The sequence below is a fragment of the Gopherus flavomarginatus genome, chromosome 8 (genome assembly GCF_025201925.1).
Source record: "Gopherus flavomarginatus isolate rGopFla2 chromosome 8, rGopFla2.mat.asm, whole genome shotgun sequence".
In the NCBI taxonomy this organism is placed as follows: domain Eukaryota; kingdom Metazoa; phylum Chordata; order Testudines; family Testudinidae; genus Gopherus; species Gopherus flavomarginatus.
The window spans coordinates 41,886,238-41,907,081 of NC_066624.1; the positions used below are offsets into that span (position 1 = coordinate 41,886,238).

General features: G+C 47.6%; 1 protein-coding gene across 2 annotated transcripts in view; it reads left to right on the forward strand.

The window, feature by feature from the left end:
* Positions 1–388: 388 nt before the first annotated feature.
* Positions 389–20,844, forward strand: part of LOC127056479 (Krueppel-like factor 5) — a 38,666-nt gene continuing 18,210 nt past the window's right edge. For both annotated transcript variants that reach the window (XM_050964363.1, XM_050964364.1), the window contains exon 1: positions 389–706. In XM_050964363.1, coding sequence (XP_050820320.1) covers positions 539–706 — 168 coding nt within the window. In that variant the 5' untranslated portion in view covers positions 389–538. The remainder of the gene's footprint in view (positions 707–20,844) is intronic.

The following is a 20,844-nucleotide window of genomic DNA, read 5'->3' on the forward strand; positions in this document are numbered from 1 at the left end:
GGCTTTTTGCTGGTATAAAAATGTTGTGATGAATCACAACCCTAACCAACATGATTATACTGGCAAAAGTTTCTTGCCTAGCCCTGGCCTTAGATTCTCATGCAAATCTGTCTGTAATTTTCTCTCCCCTTTTCTCTCTCTTTCTTTCTAGGTAGACCTGCTACAGGTAACATGGCTGGTGAAAAGAGTCACAGAAAGCAGGGCTCTGTACTCATTGTATCTTGTGTTGCCTTAAAGAGATGTCAGCTGGCTTATTGGTCAGAGCAGCATTAGCTCTGGTCCTGATTGGCTCAGCCGGCCTGTCACTGAAGTTTGCCAGGTTAGTGTGCCTCCTACTTCAGGACAGGTAAGACTTTTCTGTAACAGATCAGACTTCTTAAGGCTACAGTGCACCTGGATTCCTAAGGATTAGCAACGGGCTTGCTTCCGAGTTCTTGAATCCCTTCCAGCTTTGTCCAAAACCCTTTTTTTTTTCTTTTTAGTTTTTGGTTTGTAACACGCTAAGAAGGGAGGGGAAAGGGGACTGACTGCAGGAGGGATGAGCAGCAGTGGGCTGGTTCTGAGCACCCCAAATCTTGAAGAAAGTACAGTGTTTACGCAATTAAACCCAGTCACAATGTCCAGGGAGTCTGCTGAAGACACTTCGGTCTTTGAAGACATCAAACCTGCTATAAGGATCTTGGAAAATCAACATGAGTTGGCGCAGGTAAGCGAAAGCCTTAACAGCTCTCCTCACACCTCAGTATCCTTATTGATGTGGAATAATGAGGTACTGGCTGTCGATTTTTAGAGGTTGGTTTTCATTATTTGACATTTTTGTGTTTTTTTTTAAATTGGTGCTATAAATTTTCAGAAAAAAGCCAGATCAGAATACTTCCAATGAACAGAGCCCTTCCCCAGAAATTGCAGCTTGCAAAACAGCCCAGCATGGGGAAACAAAAGGCCGGATTCTCAGCTGGTGCAAATTGGTGTAGCTCCATTGAAGTCTACAGAACTGCCCTGCAATACACCAGATAAGGATCTGGCCCATCAGAGTATAGTTATGAAAATTCCCCTTCTGTGGGTGCTAGACTGGAAAGATTTCAAAGCATGTACTTTCGACAGAAAGAATCCGTCGGTCACTAGATGATAAAGGTGTGGATCTGATTTTTAAAGGGAAAATTGCAGCTGGATTTTGTTTTGTTTTGTTTGGGGGAATTTTAGAAAGTGTTTTCTGCCAGGTTTGAAACAAATGGGTTGTGAACAATCCTCTGGGACGTAGTTCCAGTCATTTGTTCCATGATAGAAAGAAGCCAGTATGGAAACATTTAAGTTCTATAAGAGTTTGTTGAAGTTTGATTTTCATCTCAAAGGAGCAGTAGGAGAGTCCTTTTTGTAAAACAGAGAAGATCATTAAGGAAAGGCTCCAGGAATGGATACTTTCCTGTAGTTTAGGCTCCTATTTTTCAAATCACACTAGTGGAGGCAAGAATGGAATTCTCCTTGAAATTCCCCAGTGCTGCTGCTTCCCTCTGTGAACAGCAAGGCCAGAGATAAAGCAGTGGATAAGCTGCCTGGAAATCAGCCTCCAGCCCCCCTCCCCAGAGTCACAAGCAAAGATCCCAGACAGAGAAGATTGCTGAAAAGCTCTGGGTGCAGCAACCCCTCTCGTTCTAATTGCGGGGCCGGTTGTGAAACATGGGCAGTGTCCTGCCGCAAGCTAGGGAACCATTTTACAACGGTCATTGTAGTGCCGCCTTGCTCTTTCAAGATGAAATTCAGGACTCCCAGCGGCCAGCAGTTCCTTCGCCTGCCTTTAAGGCAGGTTCGCATCACCCTTTCTTTCTCCCGTACAATCCAAGTGGAAATGAGCGAGAGTTTTGGAAATGCTCCTTTAAGGAGTTCTTGAAAAGAAGTGAAACCCAGGGGGCAAATCTCCCCTGGTGTAACTTCCCTGATGTCAGTGGGGTTCTACCAAGGGTCAAGTTGTCTCTAAAGAATGAGTCTTCATGGGACAATGAAAGGAACTCTGGGATCTGAATGACTTTGGCTCATGGTTTTGAGGCTTGGATGGGCCACTTCTTGGAGCCGTGTCTCCTGTTAGTGATTTGCCGCCGTTCCCTAGAGCAGCCTTCCTGGTTGCTCCCAGAAGTGGTGCAGAAGGCAAGGAGGTCGGCGTTGCTTTGTGGTGTCTTGCTAAGTCAGAGTGCTAAGCTGGCTAATGATTAACCCTGGGTGCGCGCCTTCCCAGCGCCATCTTGTTGCAGGCGCTGGGAACTAGAATGGATCTGTGTGCTGGGCCCTGGGAAGGGAGTGGCTGGAGGGAAGGAGGGCGATCGTGGTTCTTTTAGGACAGGGCGTCGTGCGCCATTGCCCTGGACCTGACTTTGTGTGGGTAGAGAAGGGAGAACCACCAAATAAAATAATTCTGGGTCAAATGATCCCCCAAGAAGTTCTGATCCTCACCTCCGAGTCATTCCGGAATTCTGTCTGAGGATCTGCTAGCTCAGGGCTGCTGGCATTAGAAAAGAGTATGACATGAAGTTGCTAGGAGGAGTGGACGCCACTCACAGCCTCTTTGCTGTGACCTGGTGCTCTAGGAACTTTGTTTTTAAAGTCTAGTGAGACGGACCTTTCCCTGCAACCTTTTCTCTGGGTGGCTTTGCATGTTCTGCTGCTGGCCCTTGCACGGTGCCAGTGATTCCTCTGCTGTCCAGGTGGGAGTGGCATGCAGCCCATCCATCGGGTCTCTACTCTGCCAACCAGCCAGCAATTCAGGCCCACATCCCTCTGTCTTTAGAGCCCCTGGCAAGGGTGGGGCTGGGGAAGTGTGAGACAATTCACTGGGCATAGGAGGGAAGGTTGGTTGTGGAAGCTCCAGCTTTCCATACTACCACTACTGCCATCAGCGGTAGAACATGTGCCATAGCAATGGGCTAGAGGCCAGAAAGCAAAGTGTGCATCTATGGAGCCATTCAGACCCCAGGGGGAGTGATAGTTCAGTGGTTTGAGCATTGGCCTGCTAAACCCAGGGTTCTGAGTTCAATCCTTGAGGGGCCACTTAGGGATCTGGGGCAAAATCAGTACTTAGTCCTGCTAGTGAAGGCAGGGGGCTGGACTCGATGACCTTTTAAGGTCCCTTCCAATTCTAGGAGATGAGTATATCTCCATTATTTAAATTTAAAGCATAGCTGGGAGCAGAGAGGGCAGAGGCCAGGGGTGCCAGCCATCTGGCTGATTCTTCTCCCCACTCCCCTCCAAAGATTACTGATGCAATTCCCTCAAAGGATTGGGTTAGGTAACAAATGGACTCAGCAATTCGCAGGCCAGCCTGCTGTCACCGTCCAGCAGCAGGATCGGGGTGGGGGGCTGCTCTGTGTCCCCCTCCAGCAGTGGGACCAGAGGGGGACACAGCAAGCTGGTCTGATCTCCCACTCTGGCAATGGGATGGGTGGGGAAGTAATGTCATCCCTCATCAATAGGATAAGAGGGGATGTTGTGAGGTGGCCCTGTCTCTTCCTTTGGCCTGGATGCCCTGGGCAGGCATCAGGACACTGCACAAATGGGCAGGAAGATACGGTCTAGCACTGAGACAACAGGGGAATGCCGGGCTGGGCCCATCTCCTGCTCCAGGAGCAGAACCACAGGGAGGTGCTATCCCCATCGCTCTGCCACACTTCTGCAGCAGGCTGGGTCCCACTAGATCTTGGGCTGCCCCTGCTCTCCCAACTGCAAACAGAACCACTGGCTGCTCCAAGTGCTGAGTCAGCCCAGACTCTGTGATATTCCTCAGCAAACTTCCGGGGTGTTAATCTGAGGCAATGGGCACCCCTGGTGACCCCGGGACTTCCACAGACAGCTGGAGAGTACTTCAGAGCCAACGCCCTGGCTTGTTGTTAGCTACAACACACGCTTTCCTCAGCCTCCTGAAGATGTGCACACGCATACCCCTCCCCGCAACACGCATGCATGCACACACACTCCAACCCACAATGCATATGCATACACACACCTCTCCCAGACACAGAACATACATCACAGACCACACCACCCTACCCACTCCCCTTCCACACAATGCGCATGCACACGCGTGCACACACTTCGAATATGGGGAAGTCACATTCTAGTCATTCTCCCCACTCCCCCACTTCCCAGTCAAAGCAGGCGGGATTGCTGTGCTGGGGAGAATGAGTGAACTGCCCTTTATCTCCCCGCAGAGCTCTAGGGAAAGTTGTTTGGTTGCTTGTTGTGACTCCTGGCCCCACTGCTGTCCAATGGGAGTTTTGGCATTGATTGCAATGAGATCAGAATTTCACCCATGAAATCATAGCTTTGCACTGCTACGCACACAGCGATTTCTGCTTTTCACTTCCTTGAAGAACTTTTTTGACTTTTACAGGGACGGGCTTGGGTCATGCAGTTCAGATCCCACGGTAAATGGATCTGGTGGGGAGGTGGGTTCATGAGTCAAGGGTCCAGTTTAGGGGTACTGATTGTTAATGGGCTAAGAAGTTTGGATCTTGTTTTTGTGAGTGTTCCCTTCAGTCTGTGGAGCGGGGGTTGGTTTAGGCTTCATTCTGGGTTAGCTCCATTGCTGATTTGTACTGTTACATCTGGTCCTGCATAGTACCAGACACAGCACTTTACCCAATGATTCCAGTAGCTTCCGGGGAACTAGAGACAGGTGAGTGTAGTGTGGGGAAGCCCCTTGGGTTAAACCTGAGGCATGTTGAGATGAAGCTGGCGAAACTGACTGGAGGCAGCACAGTCACAGTCCTGCCTCAAGTTCAGGAGAAGGAAGCCCCACCCTAGGTGTAAGCTCAGGAAATCCAGGCTCGGGGATGTGCAGGCGGGGATTAGCCTTCTCCCCTCACTGCTCAGGGATGTCATTGGGGACATTGCATAAAGCAGTGCTCATTCCGAAGGGTTTCCTGAATTGAGACAAGAAAAGGCCAGGTTTGTGGGGCTCCTGGGGCAAGCTCTTGCGTTCAAGAGCCGAAAAAGGATGCGAAGCACAAGGTCCATCATGATTCTGGGGCAGGTTCTCATCTCAGTCAGTGTGAGACCAGAGACCAAGACTTTACAAAATGAGGTCTTACTTTAGGCTCCTTGATCCATAGTTGGGCACCCAGATTAATGCTCTGATTTTCAGTTTCACTTCTCCCACTGATGTCTCTTAGGGTCTGCTGACACTGCGAGCTAGGGGATGATTCCAGCTCGAGGAGACATACCTACGCCAGCTCTTATTGATCTATCATTCTAAAAATAGCAAAGTAGCTGCAGCGGTGCAAACAGCATCAGGGGCTAGCTGCCCAGAGTACAATCCTGTCCAAAAGACAAGGCACATACTCTGGGTGGTTAACTGCTCATGCTGCTTGCACCACCACAGCTGCACTCAATCAGAGCTGGGTATCACACCCCAGCTCCAAGTGTAGACATACTCTTGGTTTCGGGAGCTGCTCCAGATCTGCACCAGCATAAGTGCCACTTCTTCTTTTGATATGGGCTCTCTGGGGCTGATTCCTTCTGGCATGATCTTCCAATGCAGGGCCTGGGAAGGAGGTGGGATATTGGCAGCGATTGATTTGCTGTAGTGGAGGAATTCAGGGAAACCTCTTTCCCACACACATCATTCCCCTCTCATCTATCTGTTCCCTGGCACTAAACCTCAGTAATGTCTCAGCCAGGGAATGTATGCCCTCCTACCCTCTGTGGTCTGGAGCTTGATACCTGTATACAGACCACCTTTTGGCACTTTCTTGAGTAAGGATGAAGCATGGGCTTCTTGTGATATTCATGGCATACAAACAAGGAAGTTCGATAAAAACAGAAGTCCTCTTGCTGGAAGATTGGAACCTAACACTGCTTTATTTCTTAGAATTCAGAATGGTAACACAATCTCCCAACTCCTACCACCCCCCAAAAAACAGCAAGAGACAAAGCAGGCTGCTCCCCTAAGGCAGAGAGGCATAACTCATCTGTCCTTGCTGTGGACTGGCTGACTTTGATCACATGCTTCCTTACAGAGCCGCCTGCCCACAAGCAGGACCAAGAAAACCCCAGAGAATTTAAAGTGATCAATCCCAGTTTTAACACAACACTTCCAACACCCTACGTTTTCCAAGACTCTGGGGTTTGCATTATGGTTTGCTGACTGTAGGCCTGATCCAGTGCCTGTTGAAGTCAGTGGAAAGATGCCTGTTGACTTCAGCAGGCTATGTTACAGTGCCCTAGTTACCTGCCATGTCCATTTTGAGGGAGTGCCCTCAGAGAGTCCACCTCCAGCCTACCCCCATCCTGGAAGTCAGAGTCAGTCAGCTTGTGAGAATGCAATTCTGCTGGGAGTTGGGGTTGCAAGCCTCCAGGAGCCACATGAATGTGCATACATGGCACCTTGTTAGCCCTCTGCTTGCCCGCTCGGTGCCCGGTAGCTTGTGAGGACAGGGATGGTGCCACCCTGATGCCACAAGCCAAACCAGAGCCAGCTGGGCTAACTTCAGATTTCCCAGCCAAGAGTTCATCAGTTTCACTGAGCAGAAGACAGGCTATGGCTGTACCCCTGACCCCTGTGGCCTTTGGTTTTCATAGGCACTCAGCCATGGTCAGGGCAGGGTCCCAAGGGGCAATAGCAGCAGTTGCATCGAGCTATAAAGACCAAGCTGATCCTGGGTCTGGAAGGCATCCCAGGGGCTTTTCAGAGCCAAAAGGGGCCCTTTGCAGGAGGAGGCTCAGGTTGGCTGGAGGAGGGGAGGAATTTTCTGGGCTGGCACGTGAGTGAAGTAGCTCTGCCTGCTGTCTAGTGGTGGCAGCTCCTGACCAGCCTGTCTGTTATTGCAGGGGCTCCTGCATTGCACAATTGGGAGCCTCTTTTAAAGCCAGGCTGGCAAACACAGGCATCAGCCCTTGATTAGTTTGTTCTTTGATCTCAATCAAGTGAGGAGTTTGCTTCCCTCCCTCCCCGCATTGCTGTTCATTAAGTGGTCATAACCCAAGCGTTAGGATGATTAGCCAGCTGGATTCAAGGTTACTAATCAAGGGAGCTACCAATGAACCACCAAGGCAAACAGAGCTAGCGTCTCTGGCTTGTTTTAAATTGACTCTCCTCACCCTCTCTCCTCAGCAGCATCTGGTATCGGCAGTGGCTGAGCAGCGCAGTATGGCTGCCACGTCCACTTTAACAACATCTTGTTCCTGGCAGTTTCTGTCACTGTGAGACTCTAGCCAATCAAATCTGCGTTCTGCCAGCCATCTGGGATGCTGCAGAACAGTTTGAATCTTGGAACATTTAGCCTATATTCCTGTCTTCACTTTAACGGAAACGTCAGATTTCCCATGCTGGGTCAGACACCTGGGCAATCAAACCCAGTGGATACGTCTACATTGTAAAAAAAACCAACCCATCTCAGCATCCAGGTTTGTAGATGTTTCCGCTCAGACCGGACTTCAGGCTCTGAGACCCTTCTCCCAGGTTTCAGAGCCCAACCTCCAGCCCAAATGGGAACATCTGCATTGCAAATGTAGATCTGGGCTCTGACTCACTGCCATGGATTTTTATACCTAATGTCTCTTCCCCAATGATCCAGAGGTATGTGAGAGGCAGAAAGGGTGAGGCAAGAGATAGGGCAGCACACTAGCATATAGAAGCTGGGGGTTCAGTTCTAGTGTGACTTCAGCTCCATGGGCCTCAGTTTCCCCATCTATAAAACAGGAATGGATCATGCTTCCCTTCATCAAAAGGATGTTTTGAAGATAAAATCCATTAATGTGTGTTAGTTGCTCAGACACTATTGCCTTATGAGGGCCAGAGCAGTACCTAGATCTACAAATTCCTAGTTAACCATGTGATACTGTGTATGTGGAGAGAAGGGCCATGGGCATGAATTCTCAGCCTATTGATAAAATCCTCCAGCCTCAGTATCAGGCTCTGGGATCTCGCAGGACAGGATGTCCCATGAGGCAGCCATCTGTGTGGAGAAACACTCCTGTTTATTAGCTCTCAGTGAGGAAGAGAGAGAGTTCAAAGTTGTCTCATGGGTGGTAGCTGAATAAGTGGAAGTTTGGGAGATCCTTGCTTCAGGCGAAGAGGATTTTCAGAGCTACTTGATGGGAGTTTATTAAAAAGGTTACTCCCAGTGAATGAGTCACCAGGGCATTAATAGACCAAGACAATAGCTAACACGGCATCTCAGAGCATGCAAAGCTAGTCTTTCCCCACGGAAAGTTTTACCCTTGAAAAACAGCTTTTGGATCAATATGGAAGTTGTCACAAAAGACGTTGGGGGATCCATCTACATTTTCTGATTTTTTTAAAGTTCAAACAAAAAAAGTCATTTTGATTTGATTTGAATTGAACCAAAACATTTTTGATGTTCTTATTTTATTCCCCTTGTTTGCCTTTTTCCAGTTAAACAAAAACTGGGGGGAGAAAAGGGAGACGGTGGTCAAAATTTAAACGAGAAAAACAGATTGTCATTTCAGCTGGAATCAGATAGAATCAAAGGGGAACTCTGTTTGAAATCAAACTTTCATTTTGACGAAAAATCAAAAAAGTCAGTAGAAAATTTCAAGCAATGAAAATCGTTTCTTTTGTTTGAATGTTTTTGAGAGGAAGAAATGCCATTTTCTGACCAGTTCAAGTTGTCAGCAAGGTGACAACAAGTGATGGGCCCTGCCCAAAGCATCGGATCTGAGCTCCTGTGAACTTGGCTTAAGGTCCAGATCCCCATTCAGAACTCACGGCTTGAGCCCATCTCTAGTGACAGCCCCCAGCTGTACTCAGTGCAACAGAGCACATGAGGAAGAAGAATCGGGGAGCCCCTCTCCTATCCCCAGGCAGCAACACAATTGGCTTGTGAACTAGTGGAGAAGAGCCAGTTCTTCTGCAACCCCAAGCGTGGTCTGCGGACGATGGGGCATAGCCACGCCCAACCCCACCAGCTGTGGTGTGCAGTCTATGCCAGTGGGGGGAAGAAAGGCTCTCAGCCATGCTCTTCCCTCACCCACCAGCCGTCCCTGCGCTGGCAGAATAGCTGCATTTATCTCACTTGATCAATTCCCTGGCACTGCAGGGGTCTTGAGCACTGGGGCACCTCGGTCCTTCCTTTTCTCTGCCTGTGACCCAAAATAATTGAGTCTCCTGGAAGCTGTGATGCTTTGGTCTAATTCTGGCCGTTGGACTTGATATGCTTGGGTGGTGTTAATGGCCTCTGATATACAAGTCAGACTGGAGACTCTGAAGGTCCTCTCTGACCTTAAAATCCACTGCCTTTTCCTGGCAGCTGGCACCCACAATATCTGGGCCTTTGTAATTAACAGCAAGTACTCCCCATTCCAAGTGCCCTGAGAATCCACATGTAGACAGATCAGGTCACTCCCGTAACAATCTGCTTTGGCTGGCCCTGCTTTTTCCTTTCCTCCTTGCTTCCTCCTTACATCATAAATGACCTGATAATGCAGATCAGATGCTTGGCGGACAATTCGGGAGACCTCTATTTACAGCTCAGGGCTGGTAGAGCATGACAAGCTCCCCGCTCCACTACTCAGTGCCTCACCGCTGCCATCTCTATGTGCGTCTACACTGCAGTGTAAGTCCAGGGTTAGTAGAACTCAGGTAGCAGATGCTGGGTTTGTTATCCTGGGGCTTGAGTGTCTACACTCATTTGTAACCACAGATTAGGAATGGTTGAATCCTGGGTCCCAGCCTGGGGTTCCAGTGTCTACATTGCATCATGTGGGCCTGAGTCCATCCACCCATATCCCAAACTTCTTAGTGCCCTCCCAAAATGTGGCTGCTCTAGCCCTTTGGTCATGATGCAATATGCGAAAATTTGATTGTGTAGAGGACAAGGAAAGTCAGCCCATGGGATTGTGGGATACTTTTGGCAGACTCCCAGCACATGAGTCCAGTGGGGCTGCCTTTACACTGCAAAGTGATAGGGCTTGAACTCTGGGTCCTGGCATGTCTCAGGCTCAGATCCTCCACCCCCATGAAGTCCTGGGTTAGCACAATTTGCATGTAGATGGAAGTAGAATTAGGCTTGAGCTTGAGTTCGAATTCTGGGCTTACACTGTAGTGCAGACATACCTTAAGAGTGAGAAGGGGAGGTTAGTCTCCACGGGCTCTTCAGCCCTTGGTCTCCCTGCTGAGAATGCAAGATGGATGGTGGTTTTGGTGATGTGGCTAGAGACCAAGTAACCAGAAATCAGCCTGAGACACAGTCATGTAGGTCATTGACACACCTATGACGATACCTGCTGGTGATCTTCACCACCCTGAGCTGGGTTTGAACTAGTGGTAGGTAAGAAGCTCCATATCTCTTTGCCGGTCCCCTAAGACACCCAGCCCCCTTTCTCTTTCTTTGTCCTCACTGCATGTTGGGCCTGATCCTGCTCCTTGTCAGAAGTTTTGCCATTGCCTCGCACGGGAGCAGGGTGGGGCCCTCTGATTGCACAAGGAGCCCCCCTTTTGATTTCCTTGTGGCCTGATGTAATTTCTTGCTCCTGCCCAGATCCTGCAGTGAAATCAGCTGTGTGTGGGCCCGTGCCAAGAGGAATGAGATCATGTGAAAAGAGCTCAGGTTTCCACACTCAGGCAAAGCTTCCAGGAGGAAGTGAACATGTAGCCATGGGAGGTGAGGATGGAGTTTAATGCCTTCCATTCTGAATAGCAGATGGGTCCTGTGCCTCTTCCTTCTCTGCCCTGAAGGCTCTGATGACCTGGATGAGGTTCTAGGGGACACCAGTGAGGGCACCAAGGGCTTAATGACCCTGGGTTAAAATAGAGTGGTTCAGATTGTACAAGCTAGTGGCAATTACCAGCGGATTATAGGAACGATCGAGGGAATTCAATGGCTTGTGCTGGCCACCCAGCTAAAGAGCCAGATTCCACACGATATAAGTCCAGGGTCACTCCTCTGACATCACTGTCAGAGTAACTAGTGTCACTCTGAATTTACATCTGTGTAAGTGATGGCAAAGGCTCAATGTCTACATAGCAGCTGCGAGGCATAGATTCCAGCTCAGGTAGATGGGCATGCACTAGCTCTGTTTGAGCAAGTGCCTGTGTATAGCAGTGTGGCAGTATGTACTTGGGAGGGAGAGGGGGTTGGACAGGATTGTAGCTGGTGCCACTACGCGCACACTGCTACTTGTAGGCAGTAGCTTGAGCAGAGCTAGTGCGTGAACATCTACCCACACTGGAATTTACCTCTCAGCTGCTGTGTAGATGTACCCTATGAGACACCCGCCTGTCTTATTAACCTCTTCCCTGCTGTTAGCACATGCTGTGGCATGCCTGCTGTCAGAGACTCCAATAGCATCTGTGCCCATTTATCGCATGCTGGGAGCTTTGGGCTGCATTGGCAGAGTGACGGCCATGGGTGTGTGGTACCCAGTGCTCTGATCGTGATTGAACGGGGCAGTAGGAGACCAGAGGTTGGGTTTGATGATCTCCCTCGGTAATCATTTCTCCAGAGCTAGAAATACATGCAGTGAAGTGTACAGCACCAAACAGCAGCAGTGGGGTAACAGCAAGCCCCTGATGTGTGTGGGTGTGGTTGGGTGCTTCACCTGGGCTGGCTGTGGTATGGAGGGACCATTCTCACTCTCAAGGGGGAGTCAGCACCTCTGTTTGCTCTGCAGTCATGCATGGATGGTCTTGAGCAGCTCTCTGGGCGCCTGAGCTGACCCCTGTTGAAGTCAATGCAAAGGTCCCCATGCCCCGTGTGAGGGAAGTACACTGCGACTTGGGTCATGGAATTCAAAGGGGAATAAAGGAGAAGGCCCCCAGTGCTCTGAGATATCTCCTTGTGACACCGTGGGAAGTAGGGATGAGCAAGTGATGGGATTTTTTGGTTCAGGGGCTGAAATGAAAAGAAACACTTGGAAATCTGTTTCAATTGGAAGAAAAAAAATCTTTTTTTTTCTGTCAAATTGAAAAAAATTCGTTTTGCGTCGAGCAAAATGTTTCAAGTAGCCCGAGAGAAAATTTCTTTGAGTTTTCTGCTTTGTTTTGGACGTTGTGTGCCCTTTAAAACTAGCCAAGTTTAAAATCAAAACAGCATTCTGAATTGAAAAGTCAATACAAAATGCTTTAACTCTTCTGTGATTTTTTTTCCCTCCCCTAACCAAAACTATTTGTTGAATTTCACCTGAAGTCAGCAAATAGTTTTGGACCTCAGAAAATGCATTTTTTGGCTTAAAAACCCCCCCAATTTGTTGAAAAAAAATGCACCCAGCTCTAGTGGGAAGCTTGCTCCTGGGTCCTGTCTATCTGATGCTCCAAGCTCCCTCAGTGTGACCCCTACCACTGCAGGGCTTGGAGCTCCCTTTAGCCCCACCTCTGCTGATCTGAGCTCCCCTTTCCTGATCCATCCTGAGTCTCACTTGCTTCCCCCGCTGCTCGGAGCGCAGCCCTTCCACTCCACCGGGAGGCCTGGGGTTGTGAAATGTGGGACAGAAGGGAGCAGACGTGGTAGCAGGAAGGAGTTCAAGGAAATGAAATGGTACTGGAACAAGATGTTCTCAGGTTGTTTCCTTGGCTGGTGGACTGAGCCATTACTGGCACTCCAGATCAAGGCACCTGATAACGGGCTTTCCCAGGACCTTTTCACAAAAGCCGTGTGCAAGGTGTCGCTGATCAGCCGATGACTTCAGCGCACAGGGAGCTGGCTAGTCCTTCACCACTGTAAATAATGAGGCAAGTATGGTCGTAACCACTTAATCCTGTTCCAGCTTTCACTAATCATTTTGTAGGCTTATCCCCCTGGTTTTTACATGCACTGCTGGCTTTTCATGGGGTTTGACAGCTCCAACCACTTCTGCTCTTAGGGGCTGGTTCACAGGACTGTATTTTAGTAGGGAATAGATTGCAAGTTTTCTGGGGTAAGGACCAATTTCTTTTGTCCTTTGTTTGTACAGCACCCAGCACTGATGGGTCCCATCGGTGCTAGGGTAGTACAAAAATAATCCTCATAAGTGAATGCATGTTATACAGACCATTGTGCCGCCACACACTGTGCAGGGCAGTAGGATGAGGCTGTGGATGAAATTAATTAATGGGACAGCTCCATTTTCAAGGTTCTGTCTGGCTTGAAGGGCAGTTAAAGAGTCACCGGTTTAGTTCAGAGATCTTGATGCCTCAGCGTTGCATCAATTTGTGGTACCATTGGATTGCTACATCATGACATAATGTGGCCATTTGCTGAGGCAATGGAAAATTAGATTTATGCTCATTAGCTAGAGAAACTTGTGATTCATAATGATTTGTAAGGGCCAAATGCTGCCTTTAGTTACACCTAAGTACTCCACTAGTACTGGGTGGGTAGCTTAGCCCCAGTGCTCCCACTGGAATCACAGATTTGCACCTGTGTAAACAGGAGCAGAATTTGGCCAGTGGGAGTCATTTCCACAGGATTGATGTCTCGGTCATTTATTTGTGAATGCCATTTAATCTGCTAATATACTTGGCACTATTGATCGAAATGTGTGTGACTCTGCATGTGCTCACTGGCTGAGAAAGCAGGGATATAGGTCGTACTAGGCCTGACTGTGCTGTAGAAACATGCATATGTCTGAGCTCGGCATGTGCATGCCGTTACCATGATATGCCACAGATGGGTAAATTTCATATGTCGTGTGATGCTGGCAGCCCTTGTAAACTGTTGCGCTTCCCATATATGCTGGAGCAGATCCTGACTCTGCAGAGATGGAAGCAAAGACCTGGGAAGGGATGGGAGAACCAGGCTGCCTGTTATCTGCCAACACAAATTGAGATTTGCTTTTCATTTTGCTGTACTGGGGAAATATTTATGGGCCTTATTCTCCTCGCATGCTGGTGTAGATCAGGAGCAAAGGAGAAAATGTTTTCCCCATCCTGCGAATGTTTTCAAGATTTTGGAAACATTTCCCATGGAAGGAGAAGTCAAAAGTTTGAAAGTTTTAATGAACTGAAAAACCTTAGAAAAAATTGGTTCAGGTCAATTGAAGTGTTTCATTCTGATCATTTCAAAAAGTTTCATTTTGCTTCCAACCATTTAACTTTTTTTGGTACTGCTCTTAGCTAAAATTTGAAAGTGAAGTTGTTTTGAACTGGGAAAGTGAAATGATTTTTTTAGAAAATGGCAAAACAACAAATTTTGATGACTTTGAAACTTTTCAAGTGGAAACGTTAGTCAGAGTTGACCCTTTCCTGCAAAATGGTTCAGTTTCCACAAACTGGAAGGTTGTTTTTTTTATTTTAACAAAAAACTTTTGTCGGAAATTCCCAACCAGCTGTAATCAGGTGTAAATCCTGTGAAAGGGATGGATTTAAAAAAAAGGGGAATCAGGCCCTTGAGTTCAGATCTGAACTAGCCCTTACAGGAAGGAGGAGGGGGGCGTGATTTCCAGGGGAAAGAATCATGCTTCTGTTCATTCAGCACAATGAATGTAGTTTATTCATATTCAAATATCACCAAGACAAACTGTGGACCACAAGCCATATACACTTGTCCAATTGGTATGCGGCAAACCTGGCTCTCCTTCTGTAGGCATGGACAGCCCCTTGCGCAGAGAGGCTGGTGCAGTTCTGCTGGGTCCAACCTCGAGGGCTCCCAGTACCATAGGAAAAGCATGGAGAGCCTGAGAAGTTCCTGAAAGCTCCAGCATCCGCTTCATAAGAAAAGCTGTGAATTCCTGCTCTGTCCTAGCATTCTGCTTGCAACAGTGTTTCATAGGGAAACCATTGCCTTAGCCTGCAGGCTGGCTACAGCACTGCAGGAGCACGTAACAGGAGGATGGACTAGGCTGCATTAACGCTATTACCGTACTTCACTACAGGCCTGAATCTAACGCTCACTGAAGTCCGCAGGATCCTTTCTGTTGATTTCAGTGGACTTCGGATCAAGCTATAGCTGGGGATTGATGGGAGGAAGCAGAGGAAGGCTTGAATGTGGCAGTTTTAAATTCCCTCTCCCCTCCCCTTCCATCGCCCCAGGAACATTCCCTTTCTGGCCCCTTTCAGGCCACCTTTCCAATGCAAATACTAGTCAGCAGCTATGGAATTTTGTTCGTTCTCCCAGTTTGCAAAGTGGGAGCTGGCAGAGGCTGTTGGGCCACTAATCATGCCTGAAAAAGGCAACCAGGCACATGGGGTGGAGGAGACAAGGGGCCATAGGAGCTCAGGAACCTGGAGGAGCTAGAGGACGGGGAAAGTTGAGACAGAAAACGCAGTGCAGTAGATATGGTGACAGCTGTCAAGAAGGGGCCGGGGCAGAGTCTAGTCGCAGTTATACCAGGGAATGTGTGAATCCAGAGAAGTTACTCCATATTTGGCCTGAGATCAGAATCTGACCTCCCAGTGAGCATCCCCCACTTACTGTTTATATTAGATTCATCTTTCCACCAGGAACTACTTTTCTGAATGGAAGCATATGCTACATGGCTTCCAAACTGGTGTTAAAATAAATACGTTTCTAATGAGGCAGCCTTACTGGAGCAGAGGCAGTGTAGTCTAGTGGGCAGGCCACTGGCTGGGATGTCAGGAGACATTCTGGGGTTCTGTTCTGGGCTGTTCTCTTGGGCAAGTTTCTGTATGTTTTGGTTCTCTGCCCAGCCTTGCTCTGTCTGTTTAGACTAAGCTCTTGGGGGCAGGAGCTATCTATCATGGTGTGTGCGTACAGCCCCCAGCGTGATGGGGCCCTGGTCTTGGTGGGGGCTGAAAAATAACTAATAACAGAAGCGTGGTAAACTCCAGCTGGCTGCAGTGCTTTAACGGTCCCTATCACAGGTGGTTGAAGGCATTGAAGGCTTTGATCCCATGCAGCTCAGTGCATCTACCAATGTTCTGCTAATTTGCACTCTGCCAGGGCTTGGGGCAGAGAAAATGCCAGTTGACTTGGGTAGGCTGGGGATCAGGCCCATAGTGATCTATATTAGCTAAGATTACAAGAGCCTGAACTTACATTGGAAACAATTCCTTTGGAAAGTCTGAGCGGTGATTTCCTGCTTCCCAAACGCAGGCCTCCAAGGTTAACGCCATTGTTCCTTCTGAGGGGCTTCGCCTGGGGAGCGATGAATTCTGAGAAGGCTTCACTGCCTGTCTGCTAACTCCCTCAGCTATCTATTCTGCTTGAGAAGTGTTGTTTGTTAGCTCTGGAGGACCAGCCAGAAGCATTCGCAGTCGTGCTGTGTGTGTCAGGGAGAGACATCTTCCACAGTGAGATGGGAGAAGATACTGTTAGATAAGGGCAATAACAGACTTGGAGCAGGGTTGCTGCTAAGAAATGGCCAAAGTAGCCAGCCCTGGAGTTGTCCAAGAATCATAAAGGTGGAGAAAAAAGGTTGCTTAATAAAGCCTGCATTAAAAGATTGCTCTAGTTCCAGCAGGAGTTAATTCATGAGAGCCACAGGACCTGTGCTTCACAAGATGTCAGAGTAGATAGTCACAGAAGTCCCTTTTGGCCTAGATTGAATAATGTTGGACAGGTACGGAGTCCTCTTCAACTTGGGGATAGCAGAGTCTGCAGTTGTGCTAATGTCTGATAGGAGGTGCCCTTCAGTCTGGTTACTTGTCTGGAATACTTCATAAAGAAGACTAGGTTGTTTTCCATAGATACAGACTCCATCAGCGGCAACAGCCCAGGTTCAGTACACCACATGTAACACAGAACAACAGCTCGATCCAAGCCGAGGGCCTGTTGGGCTGCTAAGGGAGGTCTTAACAAGCCGGTTATGGATTCACGGTTGTTTCTGCTCCCTTTCTCAAAGCCCCAGTCAAATGTGTCCTCTCATTTTCTGTTTGGCAGATGCTGGAGCTTGGACTTAGGGCTTAGAGCTTGGATTTGGACTGGGTCTTCTCTGTGCACCAGCCTCATCGAAGCTAGGAGCGGATTTCTGAAAAATAGCACTCATTAGGAAATTTCCCCCATCCTGCCTGCAAAAGCTGAACACCCCTGCCCGACTTCAGGCTTTTGAGGGGTTTTCTCAGGCTCTCCGGGTTTGCACGCACGAGTTTTCTACCATCGCCAACTACATCAGGGGAGCTAATGCCTTTGCAGATGCTCCATACACTTTGTTGCAGGACATAAACGTGTGGGGTTTACCCTGAAACTTTGACTCAGATCTTCAAAGGTATTTAGGCTCCTAACTCCCAAACCTGGAACAAACCTTTATAAGGTGCCCATCCTAGGGTTTACAACTATGTTAGCTACCTCCAGTTATGTGGCAATCCATTAACTCAAGGTAGAAAGCTGTATTGTGGTAATAACCCCAGGGGCCTTATGTAGACTAGGGAACAATGTGATTTTTTTATATCGAGTTAGCAACCCTGAAGTAGGTAACCCCGCTGAAATCCCCAGTTAGCACATAATGTAGACACAGTTTAGCACCTGTAAAGTTGTGCTAGCTGGCTGGGATTGAAACTAAGTGGAGGCTATAGTGGAGAGACGCTGATTTATGCCAGCTGAGAATCTGACCCATTAACGTCAATGGAACTGTAGCCAATTTACACTAGCTGGGGATCTGGGCACATTGATTGCCCTGGAGCTATGATGATATACACTGGCTGAGTATTTGGCCCTCTGTTGGGTATTTGGAGTTGCTTGAAAGGAAAAATCTCAGACTTTTCTCCTGCTAGGCTGGACTGCCTGTGCTGTCGCTAATTCTTATGCTCAGAGAGTTCTAGAACAAATGAGGCAACAAACAGAAACTGACTTCAGTTGAGGTCAATATCAAGACTGAACGATCAGAGATGCAAATATTTGTACAGGTCAATATTTAACTAAAGGGACAATAAATGCTGATACTGAACCAAATCTGTATATAAATACATTCTATTTATAACACACATTTTTAAAGGGATGCTGCCAAGAACTTGTCATGGCTTCTGATTGATGTCTTTCCTTCCTATTGTTGGTAATTCCTTTTTAGGAGCTTGGAAACTGTGTTCCCAGCAGGTGTGTGAGCGAGGGGAAAGCGGTTGTACTGTAACAGATCCATGCCTGCAGACAACAGACTTGGGTCCACATCCACAAAGGTGTTTAGAAGTTAGCTCCTAACTTCTGCTGATTTCCGTGGACGTTAGGAGCTTACGTACCTTTGTGGAGCTGGACTTGGGTTGCTGTCACACACACACTTGAAGAGGTGGGATTAGAACCCTCGTCCTTCAGCTTCCAAACAACACGTCTCTCTTATTGAAACTAAAGAAGAGCTGCTTTTGCTTGCACCAGTCCTGAATCTTGTATGTGACCTAGCCACTAGAGGGAAGCCTCACTCAGACACACGGAGGTCCAGAACCTGTATCGCTTTAGCACCTGCGTAACTTTATTCACATCAGTTGTCTCACTGGATTCTGTGGGTCTACTCGGGTGAAGCTACACTCATGGTTAAGGGCCTTGTCTGCTATTTCCCTTTCCCCTGCCCTTTGTCTTCCTTATCTGTTGAGACTGAAAGCTCTTTGAGGCATGATTTGTGTTTGTTCAGTGATTAGCATAATAGGGGCCTCTTGTCCCTCAGCTCCTAGGCACTACTGCAATAAACCATCATCATCATAAAGGGGCCTGAATGAAAGACTGTTGATGACTTCCCATTCACTTCATCAGGCTCTGGTATCATGGCTAGCACCCGATGGCAAATATGTTGGGTTGGAGTGATCAAAAACCTGGAGGAATGCTGAATGGCTCTTTCCCCCTACTACCAACGTAATAATCCCTTCCTGTTTTTAGCAGACATTTCAGCACCCAGGAAAGACGGAGGGAATCAAACACCTGATGTTGCTATGGCTGTTTGTTAGTTAATGACTTTAGCTTACACAGCACCTAATCATCAAGCCAGCAACTGCAGCACAGTTCTAGGTACTGTGATCATTGCCTGCTGTTGCTGTTGAAACGGCAGGGGGAGCACAAGCCATTGGTTTGTGTGTATCCCCAGATTAGTCAGTTTTTAAAACACAAGAATTCATGATGAAAGGATGCTTAAAATGTTCTTGTCTAAAAGGGACTAAATTGGACTGACTGGATGGTCCTGGAGAAAGGACATGATCTTGGTTTTATAGAACATTCTACCTCTAGGGCACTGGTTTGAATCCAGACTGAGACAGCAGCACCAAATTGTTCCTGTTTGGTGGCCAGCATGAATTGAATTGGTGGATGTCAGCCCAGGTCGTAGTGGATAGCCATCCTGGTCACTGCTTCTCTTTTTGGCTGTCTATTTGGAGACGCTAAGGATCACGTGGCGCGTAAGTCATCCACGTGACTTGAAAATGACATTTTAATTTTTGAGAAAAATTTCAAAAGAAACGAAATGGTATGATATGGTTTTGTACAAAACTTTTCAGGGATTTTTTTGATGATAAAATTGGAAATGAAAATTTTATTTTTCTTAAGTATTTTTCCTTTCCCCATTTTTTGGGACGGGGTGGGGCGGGGCACACTACGATCTGGTGGCCAAAGCCCAATAAGTTTGGGTTCTGCTCCTGCCTCTACAACTGACCTGCTATCTAGTCTGGGGCAAGTCAATTTACCTCTCTGAGCCTCAGTTTCCTCTGGAAAAATGGATCTGATACTTACTCACTGGGAGTTGAGAGGATGAATTCATTTGGTCTATAAAAAGCTTGAGGATTCCCTGATAGAAAATACTAAAGGCTTTCTCAGTATAATCATTTCTAGAGTGTGTCTCCCTGCAGTATCTAGACACCCCAAGTATTGTTACTGCCCATAACACCATCTCAAGCTAAGCACTTGGCAGTGAGCCAGGGAAAGGGTTAAATCCTTTTTCTCTTTGTGGCAGGCCAAGAGGAAATGATTGACATTAAAGCAGCAGGTCATTGACTTTTCATGTAATTGAGGAGAACCTAATGGGTGACTAGGTTAGCACATCACTGAGTCCTCACCTGCACTTTCCTCAGTCAGCCCAGGGACAAACATAGCAATCATGCATGCAAATAGCTAGAGCTGGTCCAAAAATTGTTTTCCATCCCACAAATATATTCCAAATGTTAAATTTTTTTCATCCCAATTTGGGAAAGTCCAAAATTATGATTTTTTTTTTTGCAAAACAAAATTCTGAAAAAAAAATCCATTTGGGGGTCAATGAAAACATTTAGTTTTGATTTTGACCCTTACTTCATTATATTTTATTGTTTAAAATATGTAAACTAACGCCATTTCCAAATGAAAACCCAGAAGCTTTTTGCTCTGGAAATATCAAAAGGGAAAGTTCCAACACTTTAAAAAAGGCTTTTTCCTATTTTTATTTTTCAAAATGCAGCTTCATCACAATCTGTATGAGGATGTGAAATATTTTGGTGTAGTAGAAACAGCGTGTTCCAGGGAAAAGTGAGCCTGATGCATATTTTCCAACCCACGCTAGTAACAGCCTCTCTAGTGGGGAGTGAAGTTGTTTGAAGTTGTGAAGTTGTTTGAAGACCTGCGTTGTGAGCCAGCTGCTCCTGTGCTTGCATTCTTCTCCAGGTACACTGCAGGTTGCAGGCATGTTGTGGGAGCGGCAGCAGGACACTGCGTACTCACCTGCCTGGGAAGGCTTGGGTAATGCCCACTTCTCTGTGATTCCTGGCATGTGTAAGGAGAGAACCCTTCTAGGAGCATTGTGCTTTCAAGTGGCTTTTGTCACACCCTTTCCTCATCTTGCCATGTCTGTGGGTATGTCCACACGTGAGCTGGAGGTGTAATTGCCACCGTGGGTGGACGTATGCTCACTAGCGTCGGTTGAGCTAGCATGCTAAAACTGTTTGGGCAGCGGGATGGTCTAGGCTAGATTCCCGGTCCATGCCTAGGGTCTCAGACGGGATAATGCTCGGGGTGGCTAGCTCATCCCTCCTCCCATGCCACCATGGCAACACTGCTCTTTTTAGCACGCTAGCTCAGTCAC